The sequence below is a fragment of the Leptonychotes weddellii genome, chromosome 4 (assembly GCF_054177405.1).
Source record: "Leptonychotes weddellii isolate Sample4059 chromosome 4, ASM5417740v2, whole genome shotgun sequence".
NCBI lineage: Eukaryota > Metazoa > Chordata > Mammalia > Carnivora > Phocidae > Leptonychotes > Leptonychotes weddellii.
In genome coordinates, this window is record NC_138372.1 from 34,881,350 (window position 1) to 34,900,309 (window position 18,960).

At 35.7% G+C, this 18,960-nt stretch overlaps 1 protein-coding gene across 9 annotated transcripts in view; it reads right to left on the reverse strand.

Moving 5' to 3' along the window:
* SPATA6 (spermatogenesis associated 6) overlaps nt 1-18,960 on the reverse strand; it is a 140,005-nt gene that overhangs the window by 43,342 nt on the left and 77,703 nt on the right. For 6 of the 9 annotated variants that reach the window (XM_081818410.1, XM_081818413.1, XM_081818412.1 and 3 more), the window contains 3 exons: nt 17,933-17,973; nt 4,015-4,199; nt 98-197 (listed from right to left, as the gene is read on the reverse strand). In XM_081818410.1, coding sequence (XP_081674536.1) covers nt 98-197; nt 4,015-4,199; nt 17,933-17,973 — 326 coding nt within the window. The remainder of the gene's footprint in view (nt 1-97; nt 198-4,014; nt 4,200-17,932; nt 17,974-18,960) is intronic. The other 3 variants (XM_081818411.1, XM_081818417.1, XM_081818418.1) reach the window with 1 other exon arrangement.

Genomic DNA, 18,960 nt, shown 5'->3' on the forward strand with positions numbered 1-18,960 from the left:
CTCTTTCCAGTGATTTACTATTATAAGCTTTAAGCATCTTCACTGGTTTTCTTGCCCAATTAGAAAAGGCCTTCAAGAGAAAATTTTAGAAACTAACATATAAATGTCTTTGATGAGCCTGATGTGATTTCAAGACATTTTTTACCCGATCATGGATCTCATCACAGTTTGAAGGTGAACACCAATCAGAATGGAATCTGTGGGCATAAAAAACAAAGGTGACTTGTAGTCAGAGGGAGAGAAAAATAAATCTTTCCAAATGCCAGACACAGAAAGTCATTTTTTTCCTTATCCCTGTGTGATAACATAGAAAGATTAAAATAGTATATTTTCTTCATTGACCAAGGATGAGAGGCAGATGTAAAATCAGGCACTGATCCTCTGCAGAAGTATTAAGTCTTTATAATATGTGCAATAAGCAGTCTTAATAAAGTTTGGCGTGAATTAGGGAGAGCATAATGATCTCCTTACATAAGTCTTTAGAGCTTTATCTCTAAATAAAGATACAGATGTTCAGATTAGAACAATAATTCCATGTATAGTGCCTTTAAAATTAGTTCTTATTTTCCAGTAATTTAATCCCACTCTCTTAAATTATGTGGGAGAAGTTCCTTTCTGTATACAGAAAAATAAAACTAATTTTATGAAATGAATAAAATGTTTAAATAGATGAAAATATTATTTAGAATCCTATCATGTTCTTACTCCCTCAAAATATAGAGGAACAAAAAAATTGAATGATCCCCTCTCCACACAGATACCACTCCTCTAGTCTCTCCTGTAAGTGTGTGTGTGTGTTTTTTTAAGTGAATATTGAAAAACAGGAAAGGAAAAATGTGACTTTTATTAAAATCTGAGTTGTGGAATTACAGAAGAAACAGAGCAACCATTCTTCTTTCTGATGCCCTTCCCAAACTCAAAACTGGCATTAGTTTAACTAAGCTACTTTATTTACCTTATACAACTAATAATGAAAACCTCCAGGTCCATCTGATTATAATTCATCTATATCAAGTGTTACTGATAATTCCTTCATAAAGGAATGGGTACTAAAATGCTAACTGCTTACATCTTTGCCTTTTTTTTCTCCCAGCTTGTTCTTGCAAAGTTATAATTTTATGTTTATACAAGGTATAAACTATTAAGCAGGAAAAATGATTTACATAATCTGTTTCAAAGACTGTAATCAATAATGGATGATTAACTATATCTAAATTTTAATATCCTACATTTGTAAGAGGAAGTGTCACTGCATCTACACAAGTATATTGTCTGACCTTGTTATTTGCTACATATGTAACCCATCTTGAAAACCTGAGATCCAAATATTTAGTTCCAAGAGGATCTCTTCAGTGTACTATGAGAGGATCCACTAGTCTGTGCTGTGGTATAAGAAATGATTGCCTAACAATCTTTAACTTCATTTACAAAATTCAAAACTGTAAGCATGATTAAAAGGAATATCAGCTCCTTTTTAATTAGATTTGCAAGTATTTCTTAGTCTGATTTTAGTAATAACTCTACAGCCTAATACAAATGATAAGTCATAATATTAATATTTATACTTGGAGGAGAAAACTGCTTCTGAAATGTAACACTTATAATAAAAATTGCAACCATTTTATGTGTGTTAACTCTATTGGAAATATTTTTTTTTTAAATGGGCTTAAAGCAAAAAGCACCTTCACTATAAATAAAGAAATTCATTTGCTTACAGTCACTAATAGAGTTTTTGAAAGTCTGTTTATTCACATACATGATTAAGGAGTCAACATTTTACAGTAATCTTAGAGGAAAACTTACTTCATCTTCATGAATAACTACCCAGATAACCTCCTATAGCTGTATATTGTCATACTCCCAATTTTGCTGGTGACATACAATCTACATTTATACCAGTTTAAATTGTTTACTGATTCCACTGGATTTTATAAACACTCTGTAAGTGTACTGCTCAGTAACCTAAAAAGCCATATCAGAGAACGTCTTATATATAAGAACACCTTATATTCGGTACTGAGTGTACTGAAAAGGATGACATGTTTTTGTTCCTAGTAATATGTCCTATAGACATTTTATTTTCTTTTGTAACTAAGTCTAAATCTTTTTTAGAACATACACTCAAAGTAGAGGTGTTCTACCTTAGTGAAAGTAAAAAAGTTTATCCTAAGGAGTACCCCAATAAAAGTTTAATTTATTTAGATTTTATTTTATTTATTTTAAAATAATTTATTTTAAAAGCACCTCAACCTTCCTCAAGTGATAGGTGAAATGGGTCATGTTTAATATTAGAGCTACTCATTTCCTTCGAGAAAAGAACTTAACTACATCTACTACCAAGCATCAGAATAAATGTGTAAATGCTGCTCACTACTAGAAGCCATCACCTGAACTGGAATATGAAAAAGGGACAGTCGACTTTAGCTAACCCCAGTAAAGAATTTTTGAGTATAGCCTCAATGAAGAATTTATCAACTAGGGAAGACAGGCTTCAAAAGCTGGGACAAAATTATAGACAAGGATAAAATAACATGGGACTAAAATTCATATTGTACTACAGCGGTAGAGACAACTGTGGAGCTGTGCAAAAGATGTGAAAAGGCAGAAAAATAAAACCATGTTTATAAAAACATACCCAAGGAGATATAGGTAAAAAATTTCCTGAAAACCTACAGAGATGGCAAAGAACCCAAAGAATAAAACCACAAGGGCTTAATTCTTAAAGTAAGGAAAAAGAGAGTAGCACTGACTACGTGTTTGAACATCTGAGCAGACACGGAAATTAGAGAAAGTCCCCTGACAACTGAGACACAAGTTACCAGACTTCAGCAGGAAAATCTCTCCTCAAAAGTTTCTCTTGAACTTTAAAGCCTATAGAAACAGAGATACGTATCTCTCTCGTAAAATATAGAGATAGATCTTTTAATCTATGTGTCCATCTCTATCTATGAACTCCATGATCCCTCAGGCAGGATTCTAATGGCCTAGAAGCAACATTAATCAAAATTCCCCATCTGAGGATTAGGGTCTCCAGCAGACCTCCATAGATCCATTTGAATGCTACAGGGCTAATGAGGAAACAGACAAAGCTATCTGTTCAGAATAGAGATGTTTTAATACAGCTTCCAAACTGATACACTCTTGCTCAAATCATCAATTTTGAGATGAACTTTTTGACAGACTATACAGTTAGTTTAAATTTTGTCAATTATGTCTGACAGTTGTAATAAGCTGTACAAATTTAGTGTGTTACATTACCTTTTTGATACCATCTGTAAAGATAGATTTTATATCCATTTGTTGATGGCATTTCTCTTAGGTGTTCAAATTTCTATAAAAATTTTAAACTACCTAGGGTGGGCTTTTTTTTTTTTTTTTAATTTATGACAACTCTGTTTTCTATGTTACTCTTAGTGAGTGAGGCAAGGAATTTCCAATTTGAATTTAACAACAACAAAAACAGACAAAGAGGAATTATTTCTTTCACATTCAAATTATAACAAGTATCTAACTTTGGTTGTCAAAGCTTTTTTAGAGGGAGGCTGGAATCTTTACATGGTTAAGACTCTCCCGCGTAGTTGGGGAGGGTTTATTTGAGGAAATCAGTTACCATATACCAACAATATATGGCATCATCATTACCACTAAAAGGAATGTATAATCTATGCTATTTTTATACATTAGCCATGTCCATAATGTTAAGTCCCTATGAATCTCTTGAAAACAAGCCAACATGCACTATTTTTCACTTTTATGAATTATAGTATTTAATTAGGGTTAAAGTGACTCTAATTAATAAACTCACCAATAGTTAATAAACTCACTTCAAGAGGACTGGGTTGGGGAGGAGTATGTAGTACTATATAATATGTAATATATTCTAAACAAAAAGTAAGCCTTTTAAAATCAAATTATACTTGTATGAATAATCATTTCACATACATAATTGCTGCCTTGTCTTTTCTAATAATGATTATTCAAAAAATCAGTATAGAAAGAGAGACTAAGCATTACCTTTCCCTGAGAGAAGCTCGATTTAACACAGGGCTTGGAGAATGCTTCGGCATTGTTGAGGGTGCTGAATGGACGAGTAAGGTCCTTGCTGAATGCTGTGGCTTGCTACATGACCGTGAGCTTAAATACTCATCACACCTTTCCAAAGAGTCATCAAAGTCTCTCCCATGGGGTGTCCTGATAACCTGTTTAAAAAAATATTTGCATACACATAATAAATGTGGTAATATTATACATACAACCTTAAGAACCTTTGTAAGAGTTTAAAAAAAAGTATAATGCCACAGCTATATTTGAAGGTAAATTTCAGAATGTAGCAGTCATCGTTTTCACTGTAAGATTAAATATTAAATATATCTGGATTATTCATTCCACATGTCTAAAATTTATAAAACTTTATCAATTCCAAGGGCTTTTGAGTAGTGGTGGGGTAAAGGTAGGGGTGTACATATAAAACAAAGGGCAATACACAGAAACTAACTATAGCCCAGTTTAGCTATGAGGCCAAACAGAACAGAATTCTATCCTAATACTCATTCATTGATTCATTTGTTCTGGGGACAAATGAATAAATCAGGATAGAAAAATTAATAAATTCCTACCCTTATTATGTGGAACTTCAATTCTAGTAAAATTTACATTCTACTAATGAGCAGCTTTCATCCCAGAACCAAATAGCATGTGATTCAAATGGCTCAGTTACAGTCCCAAATAACTGACTAAGAAATATGTAATCTACATGTCTAAGGATGGTAAATACCAGGAGAAGAAAATAAAGCAGGAAAGGAGATAAGAAGTGCTGATGGGTGGTGTAGGAGGGGTATGGAGGGAAGAAGCTGCAATTTTAAATAGGATAATCAATGGGGACCTCACAGAGAAAGAGAACGTCTTAGTAAAGACCTAAGGAGTAAAGGCCTGAAGACCTTAGTAAAGACCACAAGACCTAAGTCATGGGGACATCTGTAGGAAAATCATTCCAGAAAGAGAGAAAAATAAATGTAAATAAACGCACCTGTGGGGGTGCAGTGGAGAGCACAGCCTGGTATATTAGAAATAGCAAAGAAGCCAACAAGGCTGAACTAAATAGTAGGCGATGAAGTTAAAAAGGTAGATTTTAAGGATTTAGGTTTCTATGCTGTGACTTTTTTTTTAAAATGAGATCTCCCTGGCTACTATGTTAAGAACTGTCTATAAGAGGGGCCAAGGGCAAGGCAGGGAAATCAGCTAGGAAATGATTATAATAAAATATGGAAAAGGATGCTGGATTGGATTAGAGTAATAATCAATGGAGGTGAAAAGTGATCAGACTCAAAAGGCATTTGAAAGATAGAGTCAACAGGATTTGCTGATGGACTGGATGTCAAAGATAACACCAGTCTTTTGGCCTAATCAACCTGAAAAGTTGAGTTTGTATGATTTAGTTATACCCTTCCAACTGGAAGGATGGAAGAGTAAATGTTAGGAGTCTGTTTTTGGACATGTTGAACTTCACATATCAATTTATTAGTCACGCAACATATTAGAGTAGAATTTAGGAGAAGAGTCCAGGATAAAGATACAAATGGTATTTAAAGACAGGGCACTGGATGATATCATCAAGGAAGAGAGCATAAATAGAAGAAAACATCTCAAGACAGAGCCCTGGGAATACACTACTACTGAGAGGCTGAGAAGATGAGAAGGAAACATGAGACTAAGGAGTGACCAGGGAAGAAGGGGAAGAAACAGGAGAATGTGTTGTCAATTGAAGAAAGCATTTCAAGTAAGGGGAGTAACTAAATTAAATATTGCTGATAAATCAAACTAGAAAAGATTGCGAATGGACCTTTGTATTTTAGCAATTGGAAGGTCATCAGTAACAACAAGAGTAGCATTGATGGAGTGATGGGAGTGATAATCTGGAGTTGAGTTAGGGGCGCCTGGGTGGCTCAGTCGTTAAGCGTCTGCCTTCAGCTCAGGTCATGGTCCCAGGGTCCTGGGATTGAACCCCCCCTCATCGGGCTCCCTGCTCTGCGGGAAGCCTGCTTCTCCCTCTCCCACTCCCCCTGCTTGTGTTCCCTCTCTCGCTGTGTCTCTCTCTGTCAAATAAATAAATAAAATCTTAAAAAAAAAAAAAATCTGGAGTTGAGTTCAAGAAAGAATGAGAGAGGGGAATTGCATTCATTTAATAAATATTTAACCCTCCAGTCACTATTTTAAGTGATGCGACTACGACAGTGAACACAACAAGGTCTCTGCCTTTATGAGCCAATGTCCTAGCAGTATTATTTCATCAATATCTGACATTTAAGGAGGTCAATTTGATCTTAGGAAAGCCACCTAATCTTTCATATATAAAATAGGGTTAATAATAGCTATCTTATAGATCTTCTACAATTTAAAGTACTTTGTAGAATGTCTAGGTATATGAATTAGTTATACCATAAATATAAGTCCTTTATTATTAACTACCAGTCCAACACAACTTTTTGCTTCAACACTACCACAATTTTCACTGCTTTCCAGAATTATAGCAACATATGAGTCAGCAGTGAGCTGAGAGAATCAAGCTTTCATCCCGGAACCAAACAGCATGTGATTCAAATGGCTTTACAGTCCCAAATAACTAAGAAATATGTGATCTAGACTGAATAAAAAATCAAAAATTGTTCCACTGTTAGCTGTTCACAGAGATAAAGTAAAAGCACAGTAAATGTTAAAAAAAGATCAAAGAGGTCCATGGTCAACAAATGTAAGGGTATATATAAAAGAGACTTACAGGAAAGAAAAAGTGCCGTAATGCTGTTTCTAGAGTTATATCCAAATACGAGCTCCTTGGCTTATGCTAGAGAGATTATGTTTTCTTTGTTAATTTTTTTTAAAGATTTTCTTTATATATTTGAGAGAGAGAGAGAGAGAGCACAAGCAGGGGGAGGGGCAGAGGGAGAGAGAAAAGCAGGCTCCCCACTGAGCAGGGAGCCCCATTTGGGTATATCCCAGGACTCTGGATCATGACCTGAGCCGAAGGCAGACACCCAACCGACTGAGCCATCCAGGCACCCTTCTTCATCAATTTCAACGCCAACTGAGTCATGTTGGCTAGGAGCACTTCTTTTTTGTTTACTAAATTTTCTCCCCAAACTAGTCAGCAATATTTTAAATACAGCACTTTCCTCTATTTATCAGAATATTCACTGAGAATCTTTTGAACCACATGTTAGCTAATACTCAGGTCTAGAGAGGTACAGGGATTTGAATGCACAATCTAGATGAGATGTGGCATAAACACAAAGATAACTGACGATGAGATATGCTGTGTCAAATATATCCTAATGACAATAATGCAGAAGGATATTCAACGATTTTGGTCTGAATGGTGGAAGTCTCATGGAGGAGGTGGGACTGGAACCAAGGCTATAAGTAAAGAAAGAGAAACGGCATTAAGAGTGGGGGAAAAGGAGAAAGGACAGATGCACACTGAGTATGATAACTTGGCTATCTCTATAGGAAAGCAATAGGAGAGAATATCTCAGAGGTGGAAAGGGGCACATTATAGAGAACTTTAAATGCTGTAACCCAATACTATTCAACATTTATTAAAGCATATTTTATGTATAAAGTACTGAACAAGGTAGGAGACAGCAATCACAGATAAGACCTCAAAGAAGTTACAATGCATGATGGCAGACATGAAAAAACAAGTACTGATAAAATAAAGAGGAAGGAAATTAGAATTAAATAGATATATAATAAGTAACTGTGCAATGGGATCACAGCTAGGATGTAGTCTTTCCATGGAATTAGAGTAAATATTTGTTTTGTAATGTTTTATATCTACATGGAGGACTGAAAGGTATAATGAGGGGGTGAGTCTTTGATAAGAATCCATTTCAAACTTTGAGTCTTAAGCCTTAGCTTAAGAAACATTTCCATAGCTCTTATGAGTTTTTCATGGGTTGCTTACTCACTTTCAGAAATCAAATGGAATATTAATGTCTTTGGCTCATTACTGAAGAGTTCCTTTCTTGGATGATTCCTCAAGAACACTGGCTTACAGTCCAAAGACCTGGGTTCAAATCCCTGCCTGACCAGGTCATCTTTCCAAGCTTTAGTTTCCTTATCTATAAACTGGGCAAATAATCTTCCAGGTTTGCCACAAAAATGTGGGAAAATTAGTGAAAACACAAAGCAGAGGGTATAGCTTATGAGAGAGAATAATATTTATGTCCTCTGTTTACAGCAATCTTCATATTTCAGCATAAAGGGTATTTTTTTTACATTTATGGAAATAGTTCTTTAAATGCCCTAAGACCTCAAATATGTAACAATTCCAAGATTGCAAATGTTAAAATGTATCAAGATAAAAAATTTAGTATTTTTAAACCAATCTAAAACTGTTATAAGTAGAAAAGTTTCATACATAAAATTAATTGTAATTTCATAAATGTAATTATGCAAATGACATACTTTTCAAATTTGTGATATATAATGGTTTCGTTACACTATACTCATGAAATAAGAGTCCTGAAAAGTTGTTTACATGATAATCTGATAAATTAAATCACATTAATGGCCATAACATTTTATATTTACAGGAACTTCAAGATCCAATTAATGGAAGGAAGAATTAACTACTAAGTATAATGGGAAACAGGAAATTCACTTATCCAACAAGTATCTATTGAAAGCTTACTTAGTGCCTGATACTCAACACCATGCTCTAAAACTTCTCCTTTGTCATGGGGCATAAAATTTAAGAAATAAATACAAATAATTCTAATGGCTAAAATTAGCTGGGAAATAGTTGAGAATAAGGAGTGCAGGAAAAAAGTGCAGTACAGGTACTGCTTTGAGGATGGTAAGAAAGTAAAGTTCTCATTCAAAAGAGAGAGAAACAGGGACACCTGGTGGCACAGTCAGTTAAGCTCCAACTTTTGGTTTCAGGTCATGATCTCACGGTCATGAGATCAAGCCCCACATCGGGCTCCATGCTCAGTGGGGAGCCTGCTTGGGATTCTCTCTCTCCCTCTGCTCCCCTCCCCGTTTGTGCTCTCTCTCTCAAATAAATAAATCTTTTAAAAAAAGAGAGAAGCAGATATTGGTAACTAAGAGGAGTTTCTCAGTTTTGCCAAGAATATTCCTTAGTGAATCCTATTTCAAATGAGTAATCAGTTCCTATCTTATCTAGTTTAAAAATCCATACACTCAACTACCTGGTTTGGTTTTAGAAAGATGTACTTTCTTTACACTGGAGAATTGAAAAGAAATTCCAAAATAATACAATGAAAGTGATAAGTAATTCCTTAAATAGATCAATCCTTGTGTGTATGTATATGTGGGGAGTATCCCTTCTTAGACTACTGTTCTATGCATTTATATAAATAACTTGTTTCATTCCCACAACAATCTTATGGGGTAGATATTTTTATTCTCTGCACCTCATAGCAGAGGAAACTGAAGCAAAGTAGAACAGCTACTAAGTAAGGGGGTGTCAGGCAGGTGACATATGAGAGACCTATGGCAGATCTCCCAAGTGGAAAACTCTCAGAGACCAAGCCCCTCAGGATGCCTAAAAGGAAAGTCTCACAGAAGATGGTTTCACAATCTGATTTACTAACAACCCAAAATACAGAGCTCAGGAACAAATTGACAAACTGTTCTCAAAGAAGAAAGACATCTCCAATTAATTTTATGATGTGATCATAATAATGCTACCAAACCACTCATGGATAGTAGAAGGGTAATTACAGACCACCCTCATTAGAAACCATCTATGGAAAAAATGTTAAATAAAATATTAAAAAATTAGATTTAGTAACATTAAAGAAAAAGAATATAACATGACCAAGTTGGGTTTATTCAAAGTATACAAGGATAGGCTAGCATTAGAAAATCTATTAATCAACCCCATAGATGCTGAAAAAAAGGCATTTGATAATATTCAACATCCATTCATTATTAAAAAAATATTCCTTGCAAACAGGGAATTTCAAAAGAACTTTGTTAACTTGTTAAAGGATATTTAACAAAAACCTACTGCAAATAACATTCATAGGTGTGAAACCTTAGACATGATCCTATCAAAGACAGGATCAAGACAAGAAGGCACTGTATTAGGCTATGCTGCAGTAGCAAATTAAGTTCGAAAATCGGTGGCTTAACATAATAGAGGTTCATTTTCCCCTGTGCTTTATAGTAATAGAGGTTAGCAAGAGAAATTATACTTCACAAGACTGTCCAAGCATTGTTTTGATGAGGCACACTGAACAACTTATGGCTGTATGATCTAGAACATGAGGCCTCCTTGTCACTGCAATGAGAGAGAGCTCATATCAATTCATCTAAGCTTCACCCTGGAAGGGATCCACGTAATTTTCCATCATCATCCAGATAGAGTAGGCCCTATATACCTGCAAGAGGGCTTGAAAAGATGGAAGAGGACATGAATAGCAAATAAGCAATAAATGTCTCTGCCACGTTCACTATCCCCACTCTTATTCAACATGTGTATGGAAGCTTCTAGTCAGTTAAGACAAAGAAATAATTTGAATGGCAGAAATAAAATTCATTATTTGCAGATGATACAGTTTCTTCCATTAAAAAATTCAAGAATATCTATGATAAGAATGTTATACAAAAATCAACCTCAGACCTATATGTCAGTAAAACACACAAAAAGGTAATTTTACATAAAAGACTCTTTACAGTAGGAACCAAAACTATAAGGTTTCTAGGAATAGATCTAACAATGTGCAACACATTGACGGAAAAGCATATATAACTTTACTGAGACACATGAGAACTGAGACCACCTGCATTCACATGGCTTAACTATCAGATCAAAGAAATGAGGCCCACCTACCTAAACATGACTTTACCATGAGTTCAAGGAAATTCTTGCCCAAGAAAATAATGCTACAAACCAGTAAATAACCATCATTTGCTTCAGGACATTCCCATAAATCATTTACCTGAACAGCAGTCTGCTCAATCATCAATCAGCTCCCTTCTCGAAACAATAGATTCTTAATCTAGGCAAACAATTCCCTTCTCAGGACAACAGATCACTTAACTGGACAAATCCTTCCTTATCAAATAAACTGTTTACTTATCAAGACTTGCTTTAAGACCCCAATCTTTGTGTCCATTAATCCTAAACTTTTATATCACAAACTTTGTCAATTAGATACCCTCAGTAAAAGCCCTACCTTAAAACACTGGAGCTCAGACCCCAAAACCCTATAAGTATCTGCCGTTAACCTTCCCCTTTCAGAGACACTACTCTGATTGCCGAGGTGGTGGCTCTCCCTTACTGCATTATGTCGTACATCCAGCTTTGCTTGATATCAACAGACTCTTTAGTTATTGTGGTGGTCTTTGGGTGAGTAGGCAGTAGACAATCCTAGAAGTCCAATAAGATATTAATAGACACGTTCTTGCTGCCACAGCAATGAACTTCAATATAGAAACTGCATTTTTCTGAGACTTCTTGAGCTTCCCTCCTGAGAGTTTCTCTGACTACATAGTGAGGTGGGTGAATCCTGGTGTTGGGTCTGGTCTCTGACTTCCTTTTGCTGAACTTCCCAAATGCTTACCTCATCTTCTAGGAATGCAGAACCCTTTAGTAATCTTTTCATTATGTGATCAGGTCTGAAAACTCATATCCCCAGTGGAAGTCTGTCTTTTCATTAACAATACTAATATGTCTCTATCTTTGTTACGTTTTGTTGTGAGCCTATAAGAGGAAGGTCATAGGAAAATGAACAAATGTTAAGCTACTAAATCCATCCTCCAGTCATCCCATGGGTGAATAGGCTCTGATATTCTTATCACAGCGCAATCCTTATAGTAAAAACTCTGCCCTGTGTCACTTGTCAAAGTATCATGAAAACTTCTCCAGTTTTTTTTCTTGTTTTCTCCATGGGAAAACACAGCTTTAGGAGAACTTGCTTCCAAACCTTCCATCTTCCCAGAATTACAGATTTGTCAGGTCTCCCATCTGAGACAACAAGGAGCCCGAGACACAAGGTATACAAGCAACCCACTGGCCAACATTACTAGACTCGTGTGTTTGCTTCACTTTAGGTCTGTACCCCCAAGTTAGATTCAAGCTGCTTCCATGTATTCACACCATAATTTTTAAATCATACAGTTACTGTTGTAAGCAGCATAATTTCAGCAATGTCTATGCAGAGAAATTCCTCTGCTACCAGGGCGGCAGGCCCGGCAGGATTCAGCATTGCTGCAAACTGATAATTGCTGATACAGTTCTAGTTGCTGATACAGAACTTCTAGTTCTTCCTTTTCCAAGTTCTTCCATTTTCCCAGCTATCCTGTTCCTGCTCTAACAGAGTATATTAGATATGGGGTTCAGGTAAGGTGGGAATGTGAGAAAGGGGAGAGAGAACGTCAATTCACAGGTCACTGGGTTATAAGGAGCCCCATGCAGATATGATGGACTGGCCATCCATCACCCAAAGATCCTGGCCTTCAAGCTAGACTCAAGTGGCTGTATGGAACTTTGAGTGGTCTTTCTTGAGGAGGACATGAGTATGTTCTAGGTGAGGGAAGAAAGGTATGCAGAGATATTTGGTGGCCAGAGGGGCAGACTGTGTCAGATATGCTTAGCTGTCCCCTAAAATTTGTGTTTCCTCTTATGTAGTATAAGATTAATGGGAATCGGTGGCCTAACCAGGATCTCTACTTGCTAGCCACTCTCCTATTACGCTTCTAGATATGGCCATGTGACCAGTTCTTGTCAATGCAATATCAGAAGTGACTTAGGTCACTGCCAGGCTTTTAAGAAACAGATGCATTGGGCTGTTAATGACAAATAAATTGTGTTTAGACATTGAAATAGTAAAGTTTCAGAACATCTAGCATTACACTGAATGAGTTAAAATCCAGAAGTAGAAATACAGACATGACCTGGAGAAGGATAGTAATGACATAATGGGAACAGAGTGTGTAAGTTCAGGAGCAGAAGGAACAACTAAACTGCAGGGAATAAAAAAACTCAGCAGAAATCTCTGACCTTGATGTGATATTTATTCATAAATTCAAACATTACATAAGTGTCCACCAGATACTATATGCCTTGCTAGCAAGTGAGGATAAAATGAACAAAACATTACACTTACTTTCAGGAGTTTAGGAAGACACATTAAATCCGTATTCTGCTAAGTCCAAGAGGCACCCAGTGTAATAAGGCAATGCTTAGGCATGCAAGGATGCTAAAAGTGATGTAAGGCTACCAGAAATCAACCATATATTCCACATGTATTTCCCAATTTTGCCTAAAGCCAGGTCTGCTTCTCCACTTCCACTAAGGTGGTTTCCTGTCTCTTTTAAAGAAATATAAGGACTCTCCGGTTCTGAGAGTTCTCATAGGATTCATTTCCCCCAGATAGTTTAGAAGTAATGGATAAAGAAGTGGAAGGAATGTTCATTTGACTGTCTAGCAGTAAAAGGAAGGAGAAAGAGAGAATGATAAAGATATAGTGATACAGACTGAGAGGTATGTTCTTTTTCAGGAGCTTTGCAGAATTTGTTTTCTGTCATTTAAGAAGGGGATAAAAATTCTTGTTCAATTATAAAGCTGCATATAATCCAGTGATATAAACAATATGAAAAGCTTTAAAATTATAACCCATTATACAAATTTAAGTTGATTTTATTATTATGTTTACGGTCAAAAGAGATGGAGCCAATAAATAAATAAATGCAAAGAAGGTGTTAACATTATTAAGAAGGCAGAGTAGAAGGAAAAAGTGGAGATTAACAGAAAGATTGAAGTAGAGATAAAGATAACTGAGGATAATTCCATCCGCAACTGACTAACATTTTCTCTGACGAAGTGGAATATGACATCATATATAGAAAATGAGAAGGAGAAGTAGAACTTAGGTTGGACTGTGTGTTATAGAATCAACAAGAGAACAAAATGATCAAGCAGCACTGAAGGTCAAATTGAAGCTAGCAAGGATATATTCATAAAGGCCCAGGTAAAATGGGTTCTATAAATCTTTCCAGAAATACTCTGCTGTTACTAGATGTACATCCATTCATTTATTCATACACTGATTACACATGGCATCATTTATTTTTCAACCTTCACTCCCAAAGCCCCTGCAATGGACTGAATTGTGTCTCCCTAAAATTCATATGTTGAAGCCCTAACTCCCACTTGACTACATTTGGAGTAAGGAATTAAGGTTAAATGAGGTCATATAAGTGAGGTCCTAATCTGAAAGGATTACTGTTCTTTGACACCAGAGTTTGCGTTCTTGTGCACCCTTGGTCTCTCTGCCATGTGAGGACAGGTGAAAAGGCAGCTGTCTGCAAACTCGGAAGAGAGCTCTCACCAGGTACCAAACTGGCTGGCACCCTGATCTTGTACTTCCCAGCCTCCAGAACTGTGAGAAAATAAATTTCTCTTAAGTCACCCAGTCTATGGGTATTTATTATGGTAGCCCAAACGAAGCCCTCATTTAAAAACAAATATTTTGCATTGCCTTCTTTTATATCTTGAAATGAAATGTATTAAAAATCAATGAATTGTCTTAACTGTAGTAAAAAGAGAAATTAATGGAACATGACCTAAAATATGCACTTCAATACATAAATGCTCAAGTATGACTACTCTAGAAAACATAATGGATGCTTGCACTCACTTACATAAATAAGTTTGGAGTTTTAAAATGTAAGAGGATCGTAAGTCATTCCATACAAGAAAACCAGGAAAATAAATGAGCTGCCATATACTTCATCACAGTGTAATACTACACCATATATTTTTAACAAAGTAAAGTATAAGCTTTATAATATACTTGTATTCCTATAATATATGATGTATCTCAAAACAATGTAAAGGTACTCTGTGTTTTATGTAGAGCTAGATTTGTTCTAATAATTATGAACATATTTTTTGCCTCCATTATGGTTGACGAGACAGCTGAAAGCCACGCGGGACGTAAGAATTCCTCACTGTTTGGCATTGTCACACTATTACAGACTATCTAGCATCCCTGATCATTACATATCAAGAGTACTTCCCCTAAATGACTGCAATAATGGTACCTGTTAATGTCTAAAATGCCACCTTGAGAGTGGCACAATCTCCACTGAGAACCCATGTACTAAATGAATGCCTATGACACAGGCATATGGAACTACATACACTAGAGAGAAGAAGCCAATGAATACAAGCATTTATGAGAACAGCTGGTTACAAGGCATCCAGGGTAAAGAGAGCTGAGTTCGGCCAAAGAATAGATAATGATCAAACAACTACAAATCTTAAAAAGGGAGGCAGCAGATATGATAGATAAGGAGAAGCAGGAAAAATAGAAAAGTAAGGATGTTAAAAAGTCATCATCCCTCAGTACTCACCCTCCATTCAAACGAAGCTAGTAGTTTCTCTATTCCCCAGGACACTGTACTTATTCCAAATCCCAAGACTTTTTTACATTGCCTATGCAAAATATATTTCTCAACAGAATTCAGGCAAAGTCCCACTTTTCCAGAAATTTTTTTGCAAGCACTCCCACCTTTATGACTTTTTTCCTTGTAGAAATCCTAGTGTTCTACTGCCTGAATATTTATTAACCAGGTACTATGTGCCTATAAGATCCTTTATTCTTTCCATAGAGAAGATAGCAGTGTTCAATGCTATATATGCATTTCAATGAAAATCTGCCCCTTGAATATAAAAATAATCCTGTGAGTTTACTTACCACCCACTGCCTTACAAGGATAGTACGAATGACCAACTTCTACTCTAACCCTAAAAGCGAAGAATCCAGAGATGAGAGTGGGAGAGAAATAAAGATGGGTAGAAGTTCAGTTCTTTCAAAGAATTCATGTGGAAAAGAGGATTGTAAATATATACACCTATCTTTAAATGGACCAGCCAACATAAAGCTAGATTATAGTCGCTTTAGGATAAAGATTAGTGTCCTATAAACTTTATCCCTGTCTCTCCATTCTGTATTTTTATATATTTGGTTTACTTGTTTTCTCTTAATAATCCACTCACACAGGGTGCCTGGGTGGCCCAGCTGGTTAAACCTCCGACTCTTGGTTTCAGCTCAAGTCGTGATGGAGTTGGGCTCCACACTCAGTGCAGTCTGTTTGAGATCCTCTCTCCCTCTCTCTCTGCCCCTCCCGCTGTTCTCTCTCTCTCTCCTAAATAAATAAATCTTAAAAAAAAAATCGCTCACACAATACACATATATTAGGAATCCACACCATATATCAGATAATATGCTAGGTACTAGCAATTATCAATAAGCAAGATCAATAAGGTCCCTACCGTCCTGGAACTTAGAGATTAGTAAAACAAGCAGATTTTAAACAAAGATGCAAATAAAGATGAAATAAATATATGATTATAAATCGTGAAGCATAATTTGAAGGAAATGTACAAAGACAGGCTTATCCCTTAGGTAGACCAACTAGGGTGGCTTCCCTGCAAGATAAGGAATATTGTGCTTTTTGACTTATGTGTGTGCATACACATATATATTACACACATCAGTGTGCTTGTACGTGTGTGTGTGTGTGAAGTACAGTCCACATAATAGGACAGGTCTGCACCAGGTGAATTATGCCAAACACACACTCCTCTAGCAGCAGCCTCAAACAAGGGCACAACCATATACACTCACTATACAAGGGACAGTTCCACCAATACAGATGCTGTACTCATAGTCCATACTAGTGGTTCTCAAATGCCAATCCTCAAACACTAGATGGCAAGAGAGCCGCATCAGAATCACCTGGAAAGGTGTTAAAAATGTAAAAATTTCCAGTCTCCATTCTCAACAATTTCAATTTAGTACCTGGAATGAATTTTTATAAAGTTCCACCTACATGATTCTGATACTGTTAGATTTGAGCCCTTAGTCATACAGTGCCTTGATTCATTACTTACCTGTTCCATATTTCTTTTATCATGTTCAAAGCATGGCAAAGTACTAAAACTATGCTGTTCAGTGCCAGTAAACACAAAATAGATTGTTTTCAAGTAAATAAGTAAAGGTATTATAAGGAAAGCAATATTTTTTGTTTTTGTTTTGTTTTCTCAAATACAATGACACTCCTTATCAAAAAGCTTTCACTTAGGAATAGAAAAGACAAACTCTGAGGTGATGCTTCTTAAAATGGAGACCACAAACTACTAGTGGTATGGCAGATAATTTAATGATACCCAAAGTGATTTTAGATGATACATATTTTACATGGCACATGGACATATACTAAATAACACCGAGTTACAAGAAAAAAATGTATTATCTTTTCAATTCTCTTTCAGTCAGAAATCCTCAGTTAGCTATTGGTATGTTTCCTATACCTCTCTATCATTGGTTATCTCGTTTTAAGAAATAGAGAACATGCTTCAGAGCCTTTGGAAAACAACCATTATTTAGCCAGAACTTTGTAACATTGTTTTGTTTTCACTGTATCCTTTAGAGCTATCATCCATTTAAAGCATGGGATACTAATTTTTCATTTATAGTAGTGAACTGAATAAAAAGGTGAATTTAAAGAAAATAGCACAAATTGCATGCAGATATTGTAAAAATTATGAGGATGCTCTATGAATGAATTTGAGTAACAATAATGTGCAAGGTATTACTAAAAGTAACAACCAGTTTCTCTATGTCTCTCACACACATACACAAACACATTCAATAAGTAATTAATATAAATGAATAATCAAAAGCCACAAATTGTTGTATGAAGACATTCAATGAAAAGTCTATTCTACCACTTGACATTGTAGCCAAAATAATGATATTCCATGATATGACAATATTGTTTGTGCATTTTCTTGACTAAATGATAATGATAATCTCTGACCATATATATAAGAAATATGCATATGGTTTTATGTGAAAGCCAGAACAATTTCATTCTGTAATTTATACTTACATACCTTATAATCCTTGGGTCGGTAGCAGCCAAGATGAGAATGATCTGAAAAAGGATGTACAAAAGAATTAAATTATAAAATTTCATATCAAAAAGAAGAAAATTTGGTTTCATCTTTGGTTTTTGCTATGATTTCTATGTTTCTATGTTTATAATTTCTTCGATTTCTATGATTATAATTTCATACAGCAGTTTTCAAAAATATCTTAAAATCCTTCAACAATGCCCTATAAGTAAAGATGATACACAACAGGTTAAAGTCTGTATCCATTCTTCAATAATTAGGTGATTTCACAAATACTGTTTTCATTAGAGCTGGAGATATCAGACTATAGACCAGAATAATTTTTTGTTGCTAAACCAATTTGCCTACATGAAATGGATAATCTTTAGTAGATAAAGTAATTTATGATGAAATATAATGTGAATATATAGATATGATAGGTATTGCCAAACTGCATGTGTTCCCATTCTTGGGAGTCCACACTAGAGTCAAGTGAGTATAATGGCAAGAGGACCAGCTTTAGATTATGGTAACAGAAGTGTACAGACCTTGTTGACAAAGAGATCCATACTACAGCCCAGTCACCAGCACCTCCTGTATAACCTTGGGCTCATTGTTTAACCTTTTCTAAGTCTCAGATTCCTCCTCTGTCTCATGTACCTCTTTCATAATTGTTTTAAATATTATATGAAATACTACATGTAGGCAATAAAATAAATGTTAGCTACTATTACTAACTTCACCATCAACATCGTTACTCTCAAGTTCTAAGTCAAACAAGCCTAGGTGCAATTTCTGATTCCACCACTTATCAAATATATTACTTTGGTCAAGTTATATAATTAATCTGTGTTTCAGTCCTCATTTTTTTTTAAGATTTACTTATTTATTTGACATAGAGAGAGATGGCGAGAGCAGGAACACAAGCAGGGGGAGTGGGAGAGGGAGAAGCAGGCTTCCCGCCGAGCAGAGAGCCCGACATGGGACTTGATCCCAGGACCCTGGGATCATGACCTGAGCCGAAGGCA